Source organism: Cyphomyrmex costatus, unplaced genomic scaffold (genome assembly GCF_001594065.2).
Source record: "Cyphomyrmex costatus isolate MS0001 unplaced genomic scaffold, Ccosl1.0 scaffold85, whole genome shotgun sequence".
Classification (NCBI taxonomy): domain Eukaryota; kingdom Metazoa; phylum Arthropoda; class Insecta; order Hymenoptera; family Formicidae; genus Cyphomyrmex; species Cyphomyrmex costatus.
The window spans coordinates 379338-405452 of record NW_017280430.1 but is presented as its reverse complement, the minus strand read 5'-3'; the positions used below and the strand labels follow the sequence as shown (position 1 = coordinate 405452).

The 26115-nt window shown below is 33.8% G+C and overlaps 1 protein-coding gene across 1 annotated transcript in view; it reads right to left on the bottom strand.

Annotated features, from left to right (window-relative positions):
* The window catches only part of Cad87A (cadherin 87A), a 243425-nt gene that overhangs the window by 170864 nt on the left and 46446 nt on the right, over nucleotides 1–26115 (bottom strand). The window contains exon 3 of the mRNA XM_018549672.1: nucleotides 25287–25328. Within this exon, the coding sequence (XP_018405174.1) occupies nucleotides 25287–25328 (42 nt within the window). The remainder of the gene's footprint in view (nucleotides 1–25286; nucleotides 25329–26115) is intronic.

The following is a 26115-nucleotide window of genomic DNA, read 5'->3' as shown; positions in this document are numbered from 1 at the left end:
CCCCCCCCCCCCCCCCCCCCCCCTCTCTCTCTCTCTCTGCCGAGCGAAAATTACACCGCGAAAAGCACTCTGATCCACGAAACACGCACCACGACACACGCATAGCCGCTTTCGTTACTGGAAACATTACTCAATCGTAAACAGCAAGTTAGAGAGGCGGCATTTATAGACCTGTTTGCAATTTGCGTAACTCGGGAATTCGCGATAAATTATTGGTGATGCATTCTCAACATTGTGTGTACGTTTATTAACACGTTAATAGCGTGAGTTAAAGGCTAACAAATTACATGTTAATTACGTATTTCGAGAACAAATTTTGGATGAAAATAAACGTGAAAAAAATTGCAAATTATTTTTACGACGAGAAAATGAAAAGTATAAAGGGACAAAAATGTAATGTCGAACATGGTAAAATTTTCTCAATTATATGTAATGGGATTTGTTGTTTACAAAACAAAATAGAGTTGCGGCAATAAATTCGCAGATATATGTAAACATATAATTTACATACAAAATGGCAAAATTCAAAATGCACATTTTAATCGCGCACGAGAAACGATAAGTCCACATGGTGAATAACAAAGGAATGCGTCATGGAAGATATACATCGTAGAGTTTATTAAAGTTAATCGCGAAGCGCGTACACCCCCTATCTGCAGCGATCGTGCATATAGTGTCGGCTGATTAAACAGATTGTCATACGTTGCTTATCACACGTACTCTATTTACAGGTGTATAAAGCGGCGTATAATAAATGCGCGTCCGGCCAACCGGTCCCGTGTTCGTCGGTTCGTCTGTACACATGCCCTCGGAACGATGGTACGATGTATGTTTTAGGAAGTTTGCCCGGCGCCATGGTTATGCATTCAGGCATCGTCGTGGGGCCAGTGTCATCAAATTTTGCATAGCCACCCAGCTTTTATTTGCGGTCCGACGATTCATTTGCATTCGAAAATTCTCCGAGCAAGAATTTTCGTCTTTTCTCTCCCTCTCTCTGTTTAACTTTATTTCTTCCATCGCGACACAACTGGCGTTCTTCACAGGACAATTCTCATTGAGAAATAGTCAAAAAGGAAAAATCTTATCGACGCAGGAGGAGACAGTTAAGAAAAAGTAGTGCGGGAAGTGCTAAGTTAAGTTCGGCGCAAGTTACCACTCGTCGTCGATTTTGTCAATTCTCAACAAATTGGCCAACAGCGTGGTCGTTCGCTCGCAATCGGGAAGGATTTAGCTGGCGCGGCCAGAAAGTTTCGACGGCAAAATCTTCGCAGACGACCGTCTCGAGTCAATTTAGAATTCCTCGCGATGTAAACGCATTCCCCGCCTCGTGCTCGCGCAGTGGCGCGGCAATTGATTGCGTTTCATTGTGACAAATGGAGAGAACGCGGAAGAATAACGTTTTGCTTTACATTCGAAAGTTAAAGAAAAAAATAAAAAAGAACGAAAGAGGAAGAGAGACACTCCCCTTTTCGATGACAGTTGTTTTTGTACAATTGGCACTTCTATTAATTTAAAAGCTCATTTTACTAACGTAAAATTCCAAGTTAATAATTAGCTTTGCAACAGGATATGGGAAACAGTTTCAACGCGTCCTTTGAATTTGCAGAGAGGTAATCAAATTGTTAACAAATTATTACATACAGAATGCTCCGCGACCAAATTTCAAACATTAACTGCAGCTTCTGCATTTAGAGCCTGCGGTTTTCCTTTTGCTTAAGCTTAATCTGATAATAATATAAAAATTGTATTTTTCTATCTATGATTGATCATTAAACTAATAGAGTTTTGTAGTTAATAACTTTTAAGGTTACCAAAGTTTCAAAACCATTAATTTGGATTAATCACAGCTATAGTAATTTTTACAATTATACCATGTGAGGTTTAAGTCTAAACCACAAGTCACAACCAGATATAATGAAAAACCTATGGCTTAGGAAAGTGATTTCTATCGACAGATTTATCGCCTTACCCCCTTTCATGGCCGATGGATGCAGTAATCATATTCCAGTCATCTCCCGGGTGGAAACAGTCGCCTCCGCCGGGCGACCGCACCGGATGCAGAACTGCTACGACCTGCGACTACAGTGATCTACTACGAATGCTGACTCAGGGTCAAGCGGATTATGAGAACTCGTGTCACTGGCCGTCCCCTTCCGAAAACGTCCCAACAATGCGAATTCATGCTTACACACGTGTAGTAATTTACACCCCAGACGCTGCGCACAGAAGTTTCCTTCTGTTTGCAAATCCCGTCTTCCGTGTCGCACGTGACAAATGAATGCTTTAAATACATAAAACAAGGGATGTAAAACGTGCCATAATAATGTACGGCATGTAAAAAGTATCGTATAAAGTGCTATTGTATGGAGCAAGAAAGATGCAATTTTTAATAAACCGAGAAACCCTGACAAGAAACTCAATAAAAAAGAAATAAAAGAAAGATCGAGCATATACCACTCACTGCTTCTTGTTAGCGCAAATTTTAATATATTTTATTGCAATTTCAATATGATTAAAAGTACAGACGTTTCGGCCATCTTCAGCGTATAATAATAATAGATTTACTGCATTAACGTGATTTAATAATGTCAAAATACAAAAATCAATAATATAAAAGAATTACAATTTTATTTTGAATGTTCTACGTTGTTATGTTAATCTCGATATCGATGAAAAAAGGTAACTGTAAATATCACTACTTGCGTTCTACAATGGCGTTAATTATAAAATTAATTAGAAACAGTCCATTATTTATATGTCTATGTTCTTCCAACGTTTATGGCAAATGCTTGCGACTGAAGGATTACAATACAATCGATTTAGAAGAGCGATATCGAATATACAGATGTACCTGGCGTGCAAGACGAGTTTACGGATGACTCCACCCCATCTCATTTCTTTCACTCGCAGATTTCCATTTTCGCCGTTTTACCGTTTTCACCATTCTACTATTCGCAAATGCTATACCGAGTGCATCGCACCACGCCGGCAAACAACCGCCCCTCTGGTTTTCCCGAAAGGACTCCGCTGAAAGTTTCGACTATTTCGCGCGATAACCATCGCACCGCCGCCGCTAACTCGCTCATGCATATGTGCACACACCAGCATACACGTATCGGTCTATTTACTGGCATGTGTACATGTGTACGAATAAATATAGATACATGCGGACGCGCGAGCGCGGAATGGAGAAAGGGAGGGAAAACAGAAAAGGAATATCTCTCCTATTTACCCGAAATGCACCGCGTTCTTTGTTCACTTTGCAGGCGTTTCTTTGCTCAAAATTGCAAAGCGTGCAGTATAAAGCGCGGTTCACGCTTAAATGAAAATAACAGTCGCGTTAAACGCGAATTTTAACGTCTCCGAATCATTCGCTGGCGTGAGCTCCGTGTTGTTCTCCCCTCCTCCTTTGGTCAATACAATTGAGCTGAGAGCTCTTTTTAAAGATTATTAAACTATACGGTAGATGGTTGGTGGTCATTTTATTCCAGATTAGTCATTTTACATAAAAACGGACTAGTTGCTAACTAACATTACATTTTCTTAAATCTTAATTAAAAATTTCGCATTATACTGGTTTATAATACAGTTAATTAATGTTAAATTATGACTATTTATTCACTATTGCTATCTCAGATTGTAACGTCAAAAACAAAAGGTAAATAATTAAAATTTTTGCAAAATGCATTAATAAGGAAATGTTTCTCAATAAAACAACATTTACAATCAATAAAGTCAACTTATAAAATATACTGAAAGCTCTCCTTCCATTTTATTAAATCATAAATAATCATATATTTGAAAATGAATTATGCATGATCAAAAACAAAATGACAAGTTCACAGCTATGACAAATTATCAAAGTAATAATAAATTTAAAAAAATATGATTTAATTTTTTCCCAAAGCAAGAAAATAGCTCTCTGTATATTTTATAGATCTATTCTATCGCGATTCCAAATCTTGGTTTATTGGAAAATATTTTTATTCAAATACAATTTTTATTGCGTGCCTTCTGATATCATAATCTGAGATAATAGTAAGGGAACGGAAACCTTAATGCTAGATGAATTAATGCTAGAAGAAATTAATATTTCAGTAATCCAAGAATAGAATAGCAATCTAAGGATATCATGTCAATCTAAGGATATCCTATTGATCGAAAGACATCGTATCAGTCTAAGAATATAATTATGTGTTTAAAAATATAATTTTTCGAGCAATTTCAAGTATCAATCAAATGTCGTAGGATTGCAGTGTTATTTCGTAACTGAGAAAAAGAAAATGTAATGTTGCATAGTTCGTCCTATCTTATCATAAAGCAACCATGCTTTATAACAAGTATAAGGTAAACGTCCCAAGTCACATATATGTTCGGACACTTACACAAAATTTATTATTATCAATCCCAAATGCTTTTTTTATTACGTTATAATTTAATTGTATTTAAAGATTAGATATAATTAAATTATAATGTTACATCTAAAAAGACATTTGAGATTAACTTTGAGAATAATAATATAAATAAATAAAAGTTTTGTGTAAATGTTCGGACATAGATAAACGTCCGGTCTCAATTGTGACATTTATCTCAATTTTTTTTTATTTCCCATAACAAGTCTAAAAATTACGATTTATAACTTTCATACAAGGATGTTACATCGATCGTACGACGAAGCAACAGCATAAAGTAAGCTATGGTTGTGTTTTATATACACTGTCATACACTAGCAGTATTGAAGAATTTAGTACTAAAGAATTATTATTCTGTTATTATCACGCAGTATGATGTAACAGTATCTAAGTATAGTACGAGTATATCTTCACAGTATGGACACTAAGCGACTCTCAGTATCTTTAAGTAGTGAGGATCACATGACTTGCCTTATTCCTAGTAGTACATATTAGAACTGTGATAGGACAGGCTCTTAAATTTGAATCTCTGTTAAGCCTGATAAGATGTTAGTAATGGATAAAAATATGGAAATAACCCGCGAACCTTTTGGTATCTTTGAAGATAATATCCATGAAAGTCTCAAAAGCATACTTACTATTTTCCATTTAGAGACACAAGTCGACACCAACATCATTTTATCTTTCTTGACATTTTATCTTTCTTGACATTCTAACAGTAACAAGGATGGAATAACACTTTTGTGTCGACTTTTGTCACCAAATGGAAAGCACCCACTATGATCTAGTTCCAATGACGTTATATGTGTGACAACTATATTGCGACTGCTACAACTCTCGAAGTAAGGCAGAAACAGTGCAATATGACATTACAATATTGGATAAAGAAGCCCAAAAAATAGTTTTAAATCTAGAAATAAGTCTAGAAATAAGTTTTTCGAAAGAACATCGCTACTGCTTTCATTCAAAACCTCTAATAATATTAAACATATTGATATTTTGATTTAATGCATTTACCAATCGAGTCTACTACGACTATTGCAATATCGTTCCGAAAAACGTCATCACAATGCTGCTGGCAGTACCAAAGTGATTTCGGAATGGCTGGTCACAGAATGGACTATTGTGACGTCATGACGTTTGCAAGGCCAGTAAAAAGAGAACAAACTTTGTATTAATAAGCCGTGCACTTAAGAGCGAGGAATCACTTAGGGAGAAGTTTCCACAGGAAAAGTCATCCCCATCGAACGAAGTAGTCGAGTTTAATTCCCCAAACTTGATGCCACTCGGCATGACTTCGTGCAACCCGAGAGATACCGACTCCCAGTTAACGATCCCGTTTGCGTTCGAGTGCATTTCCGCGTTACTACGCAGACCGCTCAGTGTCGTGCGTTCGTTCGTTCGGTCGGTCTCTCTTCGGTCAACCGCAGCATTTATTCGCGGACTCACGGCGTCACACAAAAATGCGAATTATTCCGTGCGAGGTGCTTTGAAGTCGCGCGGAATTTATATCCGCGGAATGCTAACTACGTACGACCTTACAAACGAATACGCGCGCGTGGTATCTCGCATAACGCGCCGCCATACGTCTATCGGCAAAAATAAAACAAACAATAAAAATAAAGCGAACATTAACGCAACACCGTCTTGTATATACATTCTATTATTGAGAATTTAAATGCAATTTTACAATAAAAGCTGAAGTTTATCGTTAAACTGATACATTTTGTTACATCGATTTCATTTTATAAAAATTCATATTGGCGACTAATACTATATCTACAAAAAAAATATGAAACATTCGCGCCCACCTCTCTTTTCATTAATGTAATATAATGTTTTATTCAATAAAATTTATTTTATTATGAACATGCGAAACTATTTATCGAATAAATGGGTGGAGACATCCGGAGGTTTATTTTACTGTAAACCTCTGCTTTTGTAGCGGATACAATAACTACGTTATCCGCGCATCCCCGTCGTGAAACTACGGGATTTTTGCGTTCGCAGAAAAAGATATATATATATATATAGAATAAATTTATTTTTATTAAATTTTTATGAAATTTTTACTTAAGAAAACCAAATAAAATATATAATACGTTGAAAAAATACGATATTAAGTAATTCTCAAAACTGTGCAAAAAATGTAGTTAAAATTTATTGCAACCATAATTAACCTCGCATTCTCTTCAATATTTTTTCAAAATTTTATTTCACTTGTTTATTTTACATGTGCAAATTCACGAGAAACACGTGTCGTATGTCCCAAAAGGTAAATGTTCGCGATATATTCAACAACAGTTAAATTTAAAAAAAAACTTATTTAAAAATCTAACAAAATAGTTTCTCTTGCTTTAAAATTTTCGCAAAAGTGAGGCGCTCCTCTGAAACTTGATAATGACGATCGGTAGTACAAAGAGGCTTTTCGCTTCAACGAGAATTTTCCTCTTGAACTTTCCCGGAACATTCTCAGTAGCTTTGTACTGTGACATCGTAAAAACGCGCGAAAGAAAGAACCTTTTGTACCCGACATTGCGTTTGATACCTTGCGATTTGCACGCTACATCATCTTAAAGATCCGTCCACGTGAGTACTACCATACATATTGAAAACGTGAACATAAAAATTGAAATCATTTCTCATATTGCGTCTCCAATACACCTCATAAATAACGTTACAATCTGCATTCTGATAATATTCGTCAATCTCTTGGTCGTTTTGTTGTTAAAAAAGAGATAATTCATAAAAAGAGATTTTTTTCTTCATCGGTGGCCGTCAATTTGCAATTGTTACCACATCGATATCCTGCGTGCTCATCGATGCTGCATCAGGTGGCATTCGTAAAAAAAAAGATACGCCCGACAAAAAACGGTATTACGCTTCATCTCTCATTACCAAACGCGTAGAGTTCGTTTTCCGTACGAAAAATTCTGACGCGCGCGCACGCGGAAAAATCAGCGAGCGAGCAAATAAAAACGAAGAGACGTACGCACCGACGAGTTGCTGGATGAATTTTTAACCTGATTTTGCAAACGAGCGAAATGAAAAACACGTCGACGCGTCAACAGAAAAATTGCTGGGCCCGGTACTGGAAATTTGCCAATCAGGTGAAACGTCAATTCGCGCCGCATGTTCGTCGGAATTGCGTAATTTCTTCTCTTCCTCGTTTCAGACGAACATTAGGACGAAAATAGTTTTTTTTAAATGTAAGCATACAAATAACTAAATAATAATAAAATCCACACAAAAAGATAATAACGTAAGAATAATAACTTTTAATATAGCTCTTCAAATGTTATATGAATTTTATCGAGAACGACATATCACTTTGTTTCTAGACAATATTTCTTAAACAGAAGCAGAAGATAAATAAAACTTTAGAAACATAAATACAAATTAGAAAGTATCTTCTATCAATGTCAGATATTATAACAGTTTTGATACTGTTGGCAATTTTGCAAAAACTAATTTTTTAACAAATGAATTCCAAAACTAACACAGTGGGCAGTAATTCCAGTATATTCCTATTCTTTTTCTTTCACAGGAGTATACTTGTACAAAATGTAAAACATTTTTTAGAACCTTTTCATTTCGATATAAAACGTTTCTGTTGGTTATGCATACTTTATGCTGTTCTGCAAAACGCAAACATATAACGCTACGTTTCTTTTCTTTAGAGCTTTCCTACAATTATATCACATTACTTTTGGCTCCGATAGAGTTATTTGACACTATAAAGTTATAGCTTATAATCTGTTTTATAGACAGATGTACCGGTTTACGCTGCATTCCGATTTTATATTTTAAACCGTATTAAATATAAAAATAATGAAAACTGATTTAGAAAACTAGAAACATATAAATGATGTATATTGAGAGAATGAGTTTGTTATTAGAACAAAGCGATAACAAACGTGATAATTTGGTAGGAAAATGGATCGATCAGTTATTACTACAAATCATTTCTCATTATTCGTCGGTGTAACAGTAATACAGGGTTTATAATACAAATCACATTTGATAGATCATTGTACCTTTTGCAAATAATCAGTATTGTTAGGAAATAAAAATCTATCCAGCAAATACACAATTACTTTTGTCACTAATAATTGATTGGAATAACTGACTAGCATCTGTTTCCATGACAGACAAATCAACAGTAACAACAAGTCTACAACAAATCAAAAGTAACAAATTACATAGGCATTTGTTTTCAAAATGTCACTATATCGACAAATTATTTGACACAGACCGTTATTATTATATAACCATTATTATATAACCATTATTATTTAAACTACGTAATATTTGCAAAAGAAAATTATAAAAATTTTATTTTCGCGTTTGTAGAATTCGATTTGGTTGATTTTATATAGAAATAAGCCACAAATATATAAATTATGAGTTTTTTTTTACTTTAATTATCTAAACAGATCATATCAGTATTAATGAATAGTTAATTTTCCGAGATCCTATAATTCTAAAAAAAAATGCTTCTAGTAAAATAATGTATAAAACGGTGACGATGTTAAAAACTATATTCACGCGACGAACATAATAAGTATGACATATCTTATGTCGATGCGAAAAGAAGTTCAACGTACTGAAAGCTTTGTATCTATCAGAGCACATGCGAAGTGCATAGAAGGGTCACACAGGACTACAAAGACTTCGACTACATACCTTTTCGCAAAGTTACCTAATTTCGCAATAGCGGATCAAGCGCGGTTCAAACGACAAAGTCTTCGATAAACTGGCGGAGTCGTTTCTTCGACTACAAATATTTCTGATAGATATGAACTGTTATATTATATAACTGTTATACCTATATTATGTTTCAACTTATTCAGATCGAACAATTTAAAAAATTTTACTTCAAAAAAAATTTTACTTCAAAGTTTACGACTCTCATTTATAATAAAAGAATAGGTAAAACTAAAATTATAAGTCTTTCGTCGTATATATTTCATCTCTAAAGCAGATCTATGAAATAAAGGTTCAACTTTTTTATTTCCAAAGTTAAAAATTAACTAAAATACGTAAAGTTAAAAATTAACTAAATCACGTAAACTCGCGATATTTCAATACATCATGACAAAATAATCATAAATTTTAGAGACTGTACTCATATATCTACTATTTCTATTTCAAATATTTATTATTTATTTTTTGGTCGTTAAATAATTACAACAGCACTTTTGTGATTTCTCTCATCTGCTGGAAGATGAAAAAGTTTGCTCGCAGCAAAATATTGAGAGAATTATTTTATGGTTTCGCGCTGCGATATTAAAAATCGCTGAAAGCATGAAAAAGCTGCGAACCGCTTTGTTTGCCAAAAAGCTTGTTCGATATTTCTCCTGACACTGGTTATCGATGTTTAGAATTTTTAATTAAAATGAACTGGTGTTATTTCGAAGTAATTCGTATTAATTATTAGGAAATGGTTAGATTTTAGACCGCACGCAACGAACATAATTACATAGGAAACACGAAAAGCGATGCACGCACGTACAATGCTTTTTTGACCTTTTAACCCACTTTAAATGGTTATTTGTAAACTAATATAAATCATTTTTCTCAACCCAGTTTTTCTATGATAACAAGATTTGATTTTTCCTTAGTCAGCTCTTTTTTTTGCCGTTTTCTGTGATTTATAATACTGCAGTGCGAAAATAATTTTTTCAATATTTATTGCACGCCAGCTTTCATCTTTGATGGTGTAAGAGATAAAAGTAGTATTATACTCTGCAATAGTATTGTAATAGTTATTCGATTAGTAACAATAAAAATTTGAAATAGACAATTTATTCCTAAATTTTATGGAATTTATTTTATTTCTGTTTTGTATACTCACAAAAAGTTCAGATTGTTCGTTTTAACTTTAATTAAATTTTTATATGATGCTAAAATACCATTTTTGTAAAGATATTATTTGCCAAAAAAAATTAATAAGTACTTTCGAAAAATTTTTCAAAATTTCTACCATTTTCGAAAAGTGCCAAAAATATCATGAACTTTTTAGTTGTAATTATACACGCTCAAATATATTTTTTAAAAATTCAAAAGTTATAAAAGTAAATTATTTTGTTTTGAAAATTCAGAAACATCTAATTTATGTATGTACAAGTTTCAATGAACCTGTATGCGAAATAGGTCAAAGTGCTTCGAAATGTCAATAATCTGCTCCGCAGTGCAGTCAGATTTCATGAAAAATATGAAAAGTTAGCGTTTTTTGGGCTTTAGGCAAGCTGCCATGACCAACAGATGCAAATAGGCTAACGGCGGAAATGTCGCGCAGACACACGCTTCAATGCACCGTAAAACTTCGTTTGTATCGTACAATCGCGGCGATTAACGATGAAATCCAATCGCAAAATCGCGTATCGACGAAATAATCATCGATTTACTCGCTGTCAACGCTAGATCGACTCTAATGAAGAGCACGCAACGTAGCACAAAGCGAAAAAGAGAGTAAGAGAGAAAAAACGAGAGAAAGAATATTCACTGTACAGTATACAAGAATGAAATATTCACTTCGATCCATTTTCGTATACATTTTTTAATTGTTAGTAATGGAATGGCACGCTTTTTAGCATAACCTATATACCTACCCGCTTTGGCTAAAAGCATGTGAAGGTTTTAATAAAGCTGTACTTCAACATTTAATAGCTTAAAAGCGTGCTGCATTTTTAAGATAGAATACTATTTATATAATTAATCCTATTCAGATATTTAATATGATTAAAAAATGTGTATCGGTTTTTGCTAAATTTTTCGTGTATCTCGATGCTATTCCCCAATTACGAGAAAATATCTCGTGCTTTTCTCTCGAAATACGAAAGGTGGATAGAAAGTAAAATAAAAACTAGAGAAAAGAGTATGCTCGAGCATAAACTTCCGCAAAGTGCGGAGGCGGTGAGACAAACAGATGCGCGAACTTCTGCACGCGGCGGCATCGCATCAGAAAAGGCGAATAAGCGATTTTCAAAAGATGTGGTTTTCAAGACAAGAAAATTATGCCGGAAAGGCAGAAGAAGAAAGAGGAGGGATTTTCTCCTCCTAAAATTTGAAAGCATAATTTCAGTATCAGAATATCATCAGTTTTATATAATTTATCGCGGACAGATATTTATATATAGCAATAAAAAAAAAAAACAGAACGATAAAGTTGATTAAAACGCGCTTATAATAATGGCTGCATCTAATTAACTTTATCAATTGCTTTCTTACGCATTAATACTAGTTCATGAAAACAGGTTTTTTATCGTGGCGCAAAGTTACTTGGTTTCGTGATGGCGGTTGTTGTTGCGTGTAAACGTCACAGCATCCGGCGTCTCGTCGGCAAACGCGCGTTCCTCTACTGCCACTGCACCCCGCTTTCGCGAAGAGAGACACGAAAATCGATCCGGCAGCCGGCGCGAGAGAAGATGCACTCTACCACGACGCCCGACGACGACGACACCGACGACACCGACGACGACGTCGACGTCGACGTCGACGTCGACGTCTCCTGTCGGGCGGTAAGCCACCGCCGCCAGCTCCTAGAGACTCCCGAAAATCTCTCAAAGTGAGAGAACTCGATTGAGGGCTGACGGCGTCGTAGTGTAGACTTTGTCGGTCTCTCAGCAGCCCGCTGCGCCTTTTAATTGCATCCATTACGACAGATGCCGTTTTCTCGTCTCGTCGCCATGCGACGCTTCTCGCATTTAACGACCCGTCTGTCACGCTCGATAGTTACATCACCATAATCTTTTCTATTGTACTACGCTTCATCTTCATTTTCCTTAATTACTTATTTAACGTCTTTCGAAAAACTAGCGGTAAGTTTCCACGGACTAAAAATGAGGGAAAAAGAAATAAAATATAAGGTACTATTACCGGTCGTTAATTAGTAAACAATTGTGTGGGAAATTAAATTTTCAAAGGAAAAGAGACAACTTATGTTTATGGACTACGTAACATAAATAATTTGTGGCAAATTAAATAATTTCTTTGTCGCAATAGATAATGATAAGAGTGGCAACAATTCTTTACCGATATTATTTCTTTTCTCATGGTTTCCTCGCTTCTTACATCATAATACACAGGATGACTAATGTAGGTATTGGAGATTTCTAATAAGCACTCTTTGTCTCTGATGCATTAATTCTCATTTTTCATATCCAAGCGACGCATTTATTTTCGACGTCGAGTGCACGACTCGGCTACATATTCATCGTTTTAAATTAATACCTCATGATGTATAAAAATGTAATTTCTTTATTATGAATGTTACGAGCCAACAACAGGAGGAACTCAAGTAAAATCTACATTGTTAAATTCATAATGTCAAATTATACCCTATTTGAATTATTTTTTATCATTTCTATAGGTCGCCACTACTCAATACGTTATTAATTTAACTAAAACAATGGAGCTAAACAATTTAACTCAAGAAAATGTATCAAACATGGCTCAAATTTAGTTTATTATTACTAAAGCATACATTAATATGGACGTTGTTTATTGTTAAAACTAATTACAGAAACTGATTGATTTATATTTTGATACACATGGAAGTTAAACATAACAAAATGTTATTTAATATGTTAACTCGCGGAATTTGATTTCTTAAAGTTTAACAGCGTATGGCTGCACGATGTATTTTTACCTGTCGGATTGCTTGCATTTTAGTACTGGAAATTCTGCATTTTGTGTAGTACAATTCTAGTAATTTACTAAAATGCAAGCAATCCAATAGGGCAAAATACATCGTGTACTGTATACTGTTAAATTCATAATGTCAAATTATATCCAATTTGAGTTCTTTTTAATCCTTTGTATAGGTCGCTGCTGCTCGAACTCAATATGTAGTTAATTTAACTAAAACAATGGAGTTAAATAATTTAACTCAAGAAAGTATATTAAATTTGACATATTACACGAATTTGTGTATCAAATTTAGTTTATTATTTACTAAATTCATACGTAATGTGGACGTTATTTACTTTGTTGAAATTAACTATATACAGAAACGAATTGATTTACATTTTAACAAACATGGAAATTAAAAATAACAAAATATTATTTAACTTAGGCGATTGGATTACCGTGGCTCCTTTGATATTTAACAGCGTAGGGTTAACAATGTGTTCGCGACGCGTGTTAATATTCATGAGACTACCGTCGCAGCGCGCACGAAACTAGCTCGAGACGACACATTGGACACACACGCTCCTTCTCTCTCGCCGGAGGATTACGCGTTTTATTATAATCGTGGCTATAAAACGTGGCCGTCAACCGCGCGATGATGCATCGGATGCCGCGCTTAAAAAGCACCACGTAAATCACGGAAATCGATACGGCGCGTTCAGTGGCGATAAAAATCGTACTACCGTGCGGCGCCCTCAAATGCGCGAATTTTAATAAGCATCTGTAAATATTTGTAAATTTTATGTCATGAACCAAGTACGACAAAAATCCTGTCGATTCGTATGAATTCAATATATACATGTAATATATCGCCCATGTAAATCGATAGCGTTACAAGTCCACTGTAAAAATCACGGTCCAACAGGACGTTTCGAGCTTATGCCTGACGTATTTCGCGTTTCCGTCCCCGATAAAATATATCACCGGTCGCATCGATTCCTCAGGCTGCAGCGAGCACAATGAAAAGCGGAAAATCGAATTAATTTACACTTAAAGCTTTGAATGATCGGTGATTGAAAACCCGGATTTCGTCACGCCATCGAGCGTTGCAAGCTCGAATTTGAAATACGTTAAAATTGAATTCCGAGTCGCGCGTTTGAAATATTGTGCCTTTCATGTTTGGAATTTAACGGATCATTTATACATTTTTGTCTCACATCTCTATCTTCAGTCAAATAAGATATTTTCGACACCTTTTTCTAATACATATTTTTTAAGGTCAAGTAAGTGTAATTCTCTTTTGAAAAAATTCGTATAAATATGAAGAGAGCATTATCGAGAAAATCAAAACAGAGACTTATCGACTATACAATAATAACGTTGAAACTTCTCAACTATAGTATAATAACGTTCAAAACTACACAATTCTCAATAATACAATACATCGTGATTACTGTGATTTCTCTGAATACAATAAGCTATATGTTGGCATTTAACAGATTAATTGATCACTGATGAATGAAAATCTTGATAACAAGCTATACGCATATCATCCGAACAGACTTGTGATATATGACACGCGACATATTCTGACCTGGCAAATACATTCGTCAATTATTGCAGAATTTAACTGTTGCGAAAATTGATTGCGCTTGCCAAACACGGATCGTTTACATTTCATATCGCTTAACGCGCGAATGCCGTTTTATCATATTAAGCGAGCAAACTAATTCCCGCGTCGTATAATAAATGTCACGCGAATGCAACACGAAGTTCTTCGTTCGATTAGTGCTTTAACAAATGCAAATTGAACAGAATTTTTCGTGCTTTATCCAAATTTTATATACCAGGTCTCTACTTTTTATAACACACAGAATTCGTGTTTGTGAATAATATAACATAAGGCTAATATTGGAATAAATGGAATCAAATAAAATGAAATACGAGGAGTCATTAATATTGGAAATTTTATCACTGGCGGATTCTTTAATAAATTTGAAAAATTTATTTCCTTATATTTATAACTTTTTAAATTTTCATATTTCATACATACGGTCTCGTGTATGCAACAACATAAATACAAAATGCAATAAAGAATTGGAATTAACCTGCCACAAATTAAATTTATAAATAAAAAACACATATGGTAAACATGCAAAAACCTCCGTCATATTTTTGTGACAAAAAATCGACTTCAAATTCGTCAAAAAATTTCGCATGAAAAAATCGCCCGGGTCACACGAATGGCAAGCCTCTGTGTTATCATCATGGCAATGGAGAAGGAGTGAAAAATACACGCTCGCTCATGCGTAACTTTCGTAATTCGGCATTTATTGCGAATGAGCGAATACGTTGCGTCACGTGAAAAATCGTTAAATAGCAGGTAATTTTCGTGCCGACATTTACGACATGTTTCACGCACGTGCTTGACGCACGTGTTTCGCGAAAGATGCCGCATCTTTTTTGCAGTAAAGTGTAAAAAGCATTATGTATGGAGGGATGCCTGTGACGCGTTTTATAAGATATGAGCAATCACCGGGAAAGATGAAAATCCTGAAAACCTAGATGATACTCCGTGAAAGCCCAGACAATATCTTCCGGCATCTCCTCCTTCGAACGTAGAACAGAAATTTGCCTTTAAGGTAGTACATGATGGTCGTTTTACCTACATATAATATATATATGTACATATATATATATATGTATCTGCATATCGGGGATGTCAGAAGCGAGGAAATATACCGAAATTTCCGTGACAAACTACACTTTTATGAAAGCACGTGCAGTCGTAGAAAAAGTTTTAAATTTATGCGAAAGTCTCGAAAATATGTAACCGCAAAATTATCCCGTCATAATTACAAGTCTAATGAATAATTCAATGCAAACTCGACATCTCGCGTGCATTTATGTTCCTTATGTATATTGCAAAGCTGTTCCAGTTACAATCACTGGCAAGATCAATGCTGAATTCGAAATTTGTATGCTGACAATATTGTGTCGATACTTGAATTATTATAAAGGCCACCATACAACTCTGATGCCATTGTTACCCGATATACTATTGGCGACCATAAATAAAGCCTATTCCTCCTTCCGACCGCTCCTCGATTATTATCCACGGAAAATCGAACCGATTACTCCCAAGACGCCCTATTATATCGATATTGTTATCGCCAAAGCTCAAACATTATTATTAGTTGAGAAGTCTCTCTTCGTAGGCAATATGTAGAAACAAATTTCATTCGCCATTCAATTCGCTAAATTATAATTACAAAAATTACAAAAAATGAGATAAACTTGACATTGTAATAATTACGGATAATTCAAATTATGGACGGTATTACATTAATCTTATATGCAAGAATTTTCCTACAATAAGCTATCCTTCATATGCGACAAATTAAAATCCAGAGAAATAAACAAGATGTTAAAATTCATGACGGTTTTATTCAGAGGCTGCTACTCATTCATCTGACTTCGTGAATAAAATATTAATTTTAGACGTCATCTTCATGTCGACGTAATCTTCAGTCTAGTAGTCAGATGAAGATTACACGTCTACGTCGACATGATTCATACATTTTGTACATACATAACAAGAGGATTTGACTTTTGTCAACGAATGTCACTAAAATCAGATATCTGTACGTATATTCCTACCCGCATTCGATTTTCGAATTTAACATTGAGCGACATGTAGCTGCTGAGAATATATTTGGCGGCGTGATTGCAAAAGGATGGTGGTGTATTTTTCACGTTATGGTGACATGTGGACATGATCGATGGTCACATGTGTCCTTTGTGCAAATCGCGACAGTGTAAACTAGCGACGGGATCAAAAGCCGTAGTTAAACTACCGACTTTTTTCTTTTTAAACGTTGTGAAGAGAGAAAATCATCGATTTCTACGATTTATATATAATTTTAATAAAAAAAAAATTATTTGCAAGTGTTTCTGTTTTCCGAATATTTAATTATGCGAAATTATATTTATTAATACAAATTAAAGAGGAACTAACGATCATAAAAATTATTTCTCTTTATTGTACGTTTTGTAACTGTTGCATAAATAATTTATACTTTATTATAAAAGAATGAACAATAAATAATGGAAGTATACGACTACATTTCTGACAAAGACTAAAAAGGAAGTTTTTCCCATCTTTCCCAGTTATGTCACCCCATATGCGAAATTAAAACGAACGACGCGACTAAATAAGAAAGTTTCGCAAAAGATAGTATGAAAATTTTCCTTATAATCGTTACAACTCTCGTTTAAGAACGATCAAATAACCAGCATAATATGCAGCGCGTAACAATCTCCCAAGGAGAATTTAATTACTCCCACTGGTTTTAAATGTAGAAACGCAAACTGAGGTTCGCCAAACCAAAGGATATTTCCATTACGTTAAAACTCTCTTTGAACATTTCTCTCTTAATTATATTCTATCCCAGGACATTTGATAAAAGATTGAATACGTATAATACTAGATATAGAATATGAATAATACTACATATAGAATTGTTAGCATTGCTTCGGAAAGATTGAAAAAAGACATTTCACGTAAAACAAAGATTATATCTTAAAGTATACGTTTAAAAAAATCACTAAACTCAAAGACTTCCTCATTACGTTAAATTTTCTCTTGGAAGGTAATACCAGATATAATTGTTAAGTATTTTTTAGAGCAAATATTTTGGCACAAACGCAATAAAACGTGTTATATGTGCTGAAATTAAAAAATTTAATAAATTTCACGATTACGTCAATATTTGTTCTTCGAACGATTTCAACCATAAAAAATTAAGTATGTAATATTAGATTACATAAGTATCACTTTACGAGGTATGAGGCACTTTAGTCGATGAAGTCAGAAAGTCAGTGATCGTCAGGAAAGAAGGACGACGGGAACAAGAACAGGAAGCCGTCGCAAAGAGCGGATTTTAACGGCGATTTCTGTCACTTCCGGACGCGCGCAGGAGTCAGAGTTCCCTCTTTAGGCAGGGCAGCAGATGTTCTCTACGACATGTTCTCGCGCCAGAGAACTTCCCTTCTCCGAGGGAAATGCGCTTAACTAGCCGTCACCGCCCGATGCTGCTCGCCGTTTAAACCTCCCCCGATTTAACCAACCATCCCACCCACCTTCGCCACCCTCACGAACACTAAACAAATCTTCCACTACCGGCAGAACAATTCTTCTACCTCTTTCTAAGACTCGCAAACCACCCTTTCTTAGACGCAATATTCTCCAACAATTTTCCATCGCCTCGAAACAAATGAAGTGAAATATTCCGTAATTAATATCGAAATTACTCGTTTTCCTAGCTTTAAGCTTTTCTCTGAAAAATTGTTTCTATAATTTCACATCAAAATAAAGATGCAATTTAAATACCATATTCTTAAGAAAATATATATATTAATACTTTGCGCGTATTTCTTTCTGTAAGGATTTCCGTGCATTGTGCAAAAAATATTTCATAATTTGTGTTGAAAACAATCTACTCAAGTATTCCTTCTTAAATTTTTGTGTTGAATTTTTAACATAATCAAATGTTAATTTAACATATTGTGATTATTTAAATAAATTATGTTAAATTAATATTCAACATTTCTTAATGTTAAAATAACACACTTTATGAGTAAGTAACGTAAAAATATTTTAAAACGTAAATTAAAAAATGGGTGAATAAAATATGTGTTAGTTTAACATATCATAAATGTTAATTTTAATGAAAAAAAAATGCTTTTGTGGTTTGTTTACAAACTGTTAGTATTATTTTTTTTGTGTTTATTCTTTTACACGATATTCGTATAATCTTATAATTTTTTGTTCATCTCGTTACATTCATCTTGTATTAAATTAACACATAAATTTTAAGTGGACCAATTGGCACATATGTGTGCTGTGTTAAATTTATTTAACACAAATTTTTAAACGATGCGATATTGAAAAAATATTGCTTTTTGTATTAAAGTGAGTAAGCCTAATTTGCAAACGAAAGTAATTGCCACGTCGGAAATTTTACTATAAAACCAATTTTATATTATTAGTTAGATGAAGTCGTTAAAAAAGTATCCATCACTATAACTAAATCATTTTTAATAACAAATTAAATTACTCTCTCTTTCTCTCTCTCTCTATCAAAATAATCCAATTAAGTGTTATTCGCAAATCGAAACGACCTTTCACACAAATTGCATGACTTGCGCGCGATGAAGAATCTCGGTTGGAATTTTCTCGTGGTCTTGGATTGCAAGGAAAATTTACAAAACGCGCGCGGCGATTTCTCAAGCAGCCCGCGAACCGCCCGCGAATGCAACGAAGCTGCAGGGACGAAGCGCTTTCGCACGTGTTACATCTGTTAGTTCCGACTGCGACGGCGACGGTCGCGTGACGAGAATTTCGCTGGGAACGAGGAAATGCGCTTTTAACTAACTGTCACCGCCCGATGTTATGAGCCACTCCGCGAGCCGTTCTCACCCTCGCAAACCACGAACAAATGCTCACCTCGTAGACGACCTCTCCGTGAACTTACAATTAGTTGAGTCCTCGAATAACTCTAGCGATCTGTAGTAGGTACGTAATTATCATATTTCCATACACAATGCGATTTACGATTATTTGTGACTACATATAATTCTATACATTCATCGTATTACATTTTGATCTGATAATTTGCTTGGAAACTTATTTTTTCTAAATCGTTATAATTCATAAAAAAAAGTCACAATTTTGATTCAGAATATTTTGTATCTCAACTTACATTGCACACAAAAGACTAACACGATTCACGCCGTTTATATTATTGTTAATTAATTATTTATTATTTTATTTATTAATCGTTTTGTTTTACAATAATCATATGTGATATAACGCCCGCAAAAAATACTTTTGCAGGCGAGAATTTGTTTGGAGATTATGAACTGAGTATCGCTACTCGATGGACATGGTGTGGTAAAATTGTATCTTGAAATTTTACTTTGTAGATGATGGATGGCTGATATAATTTTTGGACACTTATCGTCACCTCACATCGTTATATTAGAATATAAGACATTTCATTAAATATTGTACTCTGAAGAAGACTGTGAGTCGAAACATTTACATTGTTTTTTCTTATTTTAAATATATTAAATTATTAATTAATCTAACATCTCTTTTTGCTCAAGTATTAGTTGTTAAGATGATTGTATTGCTGTGCAAAACATCTGAGCGTTATCATATTTCTTGTTTGTTAACAAAAAAATATCGAGGTTATAATCATTTGCTATTATTTTTATGATTTTTAAAATAAAGTTAATATAACTATATCCATAGTTTTATAAATTGATAAAATCGATCAGATACTTTTGGAAACATCATCCATAACTAAACCAAAGTTTAGTTATGGATGATAACGCTCGCCAAATAAAATATGAGATTCAAAACGAATAATCCTGTACAATTTATATTGCTGTTAATATAAATTTTTCATATTTTCGATGCACCTTAATACATCTTTATTTTTATGTCAATTGAATTAATCCCATATCGTATTGATAAAAGATTGTAATTATTTTTTATTAGGATATAAAAATTACATCAAATATTAAGTATATAACATTTAATCAAATAAAAATGAGATGATGTAGATTATAAATTATTTTATTCTACGATAGAATATTTATTTAAATCTCATGTTATACTTCAAATTATATAAAATAAAAATATAATTAAATAGATAAGCTATAAGGAAATTAGAATAAGCTTGGCATTATAAGAAAATTTTGATTAACAATTATTTTTTGCGCGACATTTTTATATCAAATAAATTCCGATACTATGTAAAATATTTCTTGTCTCTTTCTTTCTTTAATTATCTTGTGGCACATATGCATACTAAGAAAGTCTATTATGTGTCGAAGTAGTAGAGTATTATTTTCTCTAGAGCGCCAATTTTATGTCATTTCATCATAAAAGAATAAAAACCGAAAATCTCAAAGCATATTACAAAAATATTCGAAAAAGGAAAAAAGAAGATAAATTAATACACTTACTAACACACAAATAATTTTTTTCAATATCAATACTTTACAATATAATATAATACAGAAATATATTATAACACAAAATAATATCTCGAGAAATAAATATCATGCGTACAAAATAACATAATAATTTCCAATAAGAACTTTAAGTTCAATAATCTTTTTTATTTTTTCCAATAAAATTAAAAACCCACAGTTCTTATATAAAAAAATAAAGATAATAATTAGACATTTTAAATACGGTTTAAAAACACTATGCATGGATGAAATGTTAAAAATTTTGACGTTTATTATTTATTAAATGATTATTGAAAAAAAAGATTGCATATCTTTTTTCTTACATGCTGACAATAAGAGCAATTTTGTTTAATTATAGCAATTAATTAATCGGTATCAGCGTGTTCATTCAAATTGCTATAGCGAGTGGTCTTATTTGGAATAGTGTTTATAATATTAAGGAACGAGAACAAATGCGTAAAGCCAACAAGGCTAATAACTGACAGTGTTTGGCATATTTCTCTTGTAAGTTTGCATTTCGACGTCCGGTATTATCGATCAATCGGTTACCGACAAGCCATAATCCTGTGTTCTTATTTGATTACACATATAGAAACTTCAATGTTTTTTAAGTTTTAATAACTTTTTTTATAATATTACAATAACGATAACGACTGATATGTATACTACTGATGTATACTGATGTATACTGATGTATAGGACCTACAGTTTAACGCCGAATCCGAACGGCATTGATGATCATAGATCTTTTGATTACCAGGTGGAGCCATTTTTTGGCTCATTAAACGCGAAAAATCGCGAGTCAATCGCACAGAGCAGAGCGGTGAGCCACTCGACGCCACAAACTTTCTTCAAATAAAATAAACTATTCTTCAAATAAAAAGTATTTTTTGCAGGCGTTATATCACATATGATTATTGTAGAGAGGACAAAACGATTAATAAATAAAATAATAAATAATTCATTAACAATAATAAAATATGATATTTATTCCATCGCTGTTCTGCTCGCATTTCCGATGCCTCCTAAGCTTCTGCCTTCTTTCAGCAGTCTCAGCTTCTCTCGTTATTTCATCATGACATTCATACTAACTCGTGAAAGCATAGTCAACGATCATATAGAACGATCACGCGACACTTTGTGCACGATACTTCCGATGCGTACCTCATTACGTCACTATAAAGGAGATAAAGATGCAAGGAAGATGTCGTTGTACAATACTCCGACGTCTCGCAATTAATCACTGACCAATTAAAGGAGTGATCGTGCTTCGCGTATCTGGTAATTGCCGCGACAGTGTCTAAAGACGTAATGAGATGCAACGACCTTTCAGACCTACCGGCCCCAGGCTCGACACGCGAATGATGTCATAGCCTTGTATACATACACCTTGTGTATATACAAAACGCCATTAAATAGTTTACGTAGTTACTTTTTCATAACAAATTTATACATTGGAAAATAAATCCATGTCGAATATTCTATCTCTTATATTCTAGATTTGTTATGCTTGGGCTGTAGACACTATCGTGATACGATTTGCGCTTCTTTTTTATAATTAAGATATATAACTTTTTATAATTAAGGATGTAACTTTTCTTCAAGAAATGTAGAATTTTTTATGTATACATGTATGTATACATATATACACATATACACAAAAAATTTTTTTGCTCTCATTCTGTGGAAAAAATTACATTAATCTCACGAAGGAGGGAGTAACAAATATTATATTTAATACATTGATTATTTAATAATTATATACTGAGAGAAAAAGAACTTAATAAATATTTGTCTGAATAGTTCCAGTCAAATAATTCACTAAATGTAAACATATATTTATTTGGTACAAAAACCATTAATTTGATTTGTGCGTATAACTGTTATTATTTTTCATTTAACAAATATTTATTTTCGGTAAATAAATATTATATTGATATTGTTTAAATAACAATTGTTTATTACAACTCTTGGCACATTTTTTCACAGGTATGTATAATATATATTAAGTATAAGTATAACATAGTTAACATTCTAGCACAGTTACGGAAAATATCATAAATCCTAAAATAATTGCTTTCGGGATTTTGTTATTAAATATTTAAGTTCGGGGTAAACGTAAAAGAGATTTACTCGTCAAATCGGGGATGAGAGTCGGCTATTAATTTTCGGTAATTGCGCAGTAGTGACGTGCGAATTCCCGAGCAAAAATGATTAACTGCTCGCGTCATTAGGCGCGGAAAACACGCCCCTAACTACCAGTCAACCACTCCGTGCCACATTCATTCTCTACATTCTCTGAGCCTGCTAAACAAATGCGCTCTCTTTCTTCGCGGGTAACCCTTCCCGAGAACTTAATCAAGTTTGGTCGTAACTTTCAGTTACGAGCATCCCCACCCACTTTGACCATTGAGAATTGAGAACTGTTCTCAGACGGGCCTATTGTCGGCCCTTTTTCGCAAAAATGCTTTTTATACATTTCACTTAGCTAAAAGATCGTTCTCGCACGTTGGCCTTTGTAAGAAGACAGCGTGAATAATAAGGATCTTTTTTTTTTACTTTTGCACGGATAACGTATTTTTTACTTGAGTGCCGCATAAAATTTTGGTAGAAATTCCTAAGACACCATTCCTCTCTTTTCTTAAGAAAAATAATTAGCTTTATAAACTTTTCAATTAATAGTGTGATGAGAATAGTAAAAATGATTATAATCATAATTTTAATTAATAAAATAACATTTCATAATTTAGTCATTTTATAAAAGTATTTAATAAATGAATTAATATATATATATATATATAATTTCTGATTCTAAATTAATCTCTAAAATATCATTACAATAATTATCGGATATTCTATAAGAGAATTAAAGATCTGTTAAAAACAAGTATTTACGCGAATAGATTAGTTCAGCTTCTGCAAATGACTTAAAGTTTCAATTCATCCGATGAAATTCGTTACTCCAATTCCCTTAATTCCTAAATTAGTAGAAACATTGCTTCACAAGGATGTCTGATATACGATATCGAGTTTATTTCCTAATTCTAAGCTGATAATATAAATCATAAAATCTAATTAAAGTTAATTGAATAAGAAAAATTTGAGAACAAAACGAATATATTTTATAATTAGCGACTAGAATTTTTTAAATGACATTACATTAAATCATAGTTATCAGGATAGCAAAAACATGGTTTAGTATATCCGTAGGAAATATATACTAAAGCAATGATAAATAATAAATATTTTCAGTAAACCCCCGGTGAAACTTGTTCGTAAACGAGTAGATAAAGTTTCAGGTTGTGCAATCGGACTCTTTAGTCGACTTTCGGTCGTCGAGGCCCTTCTAAATATCGCAGTCTTTAATCCACAAATGTGTTGTAATTAAAGCGAGGTTGGGTTAAAGTCCTTGTAATGGGAGAGGCGCGCAAAGCCCACTCCAATTTCGGTTGCTAGGAAACTAATCTTCCGACACTTCGTGAATTCCGCGCATTTCGATTTACCGAGTAGAAATTACTTCGATCTAATGACTGTCGATGAAACTTCGACTTAGGTTATAAGGGAATGTACCAAGTTACGTCACATATGACGATTATCGGCGAGACGAGAGAATTGTAAGACTCTAAGATTAATCATACCCAACAGTAATGTTTATAAAGTTTTTACGCGAAACCGTATAGTATTTTCTTCTATTCTACATTGAAGTAAATATTACAAATATCGTTTTGGGCTCATTTGACTTGATAAAGAAGTTTATATATCGCGCATAATTCATTTTTTTTAACATTAATATAAAATGGAAATAACTTCATCGAAATTAAGTACATTTTACACATTGTTTGTCAATTTGTTATAAATAAGATTACTGCAATAAAACAGATAAAATCGTACGTCAATAATAAAAAATTTAAAGATACTTATTTTACACAATTACGTTTTTTGTTCGTATTTCAAGATGGATAAAGAAAATAGATCCTCCGAAAATGTGTGATGATTAAAATAGCCTTAAAGCTCTATACTTTTATACCTTGCTGCTTTTAAGAGAAACGTGAGATGTGTCAGAACAAGCATGCCGGCTTAATTCTTTGGTTTTAGGTATTATCGCTCAGCTCTTGAAGAGGCTTGGGATTCTAGTGGCGGTTTAAACCGAGATTACGTTCAGTGTAAGAATTCTCAATAGTTCGTTGTACTTACCCCATCGGTCGTCTCAGATAGCCTCGACCTCCGCATTCCGCACTGAAAAATAAAAGAAACATTTTATTGTTAGTAATGCTATTTCAAAAAAGAGGTATTTCAAAAATTTTGTTTACGAAAATTAATTAAAAATCTACGAATATAGTAATTTATGAAACTGAATTCGTACGAATCCGCTTAGAATTAGATCAGTTTCTAAATATATAGATCTACATAAATTGTCTGTCAGATTGACGGTGGCACGCAGCCGAAGGTATCATCGGAGAAAAGCCGAGATCGAAGGAAGGAAGGTAGGTAGGATAGGTAGGTACATTGCAGCGCAGTCTGTTTCTATCGCAGTTCACGATATGGAGAAGGGAAAGAGAAAAAAAAAAAGGATAGACAAACGAGAAACGCGCACCATTCGGCGAATCCGAGTACCCCATGCAGAATTTCCCTCGAGAAAATCACCTTATCCCCCAACCTCGATCCTTGTTCCCGCAGACAGGAATGAAATATCTATTTGCATACGCGAGCCTCGGTCCCGCGGCGGTCTCTGAACTCCCGGCAAGGTAAATAACGATTTGAAATTTTCACGGCGGCATCTTCGATGGCGGCGGCAGCAGCGGTTACGAGTTGAAGGCTCGCGGTTACGAGAATCGACGAGGGAACTACTTTCTTCGATAAATGAATTATTTGCCATTTAGTATTCGTCCAACAACGGCGCGTAATGGAAAAGGCAATGCGCATTCGTAGAAATTACTGCAGGTCCCGGAAATACACGTACAACGGAACTATATTACGAGTGTATACAGAAAAATAGGATAAAATTTCAGAATGCACAGAGATG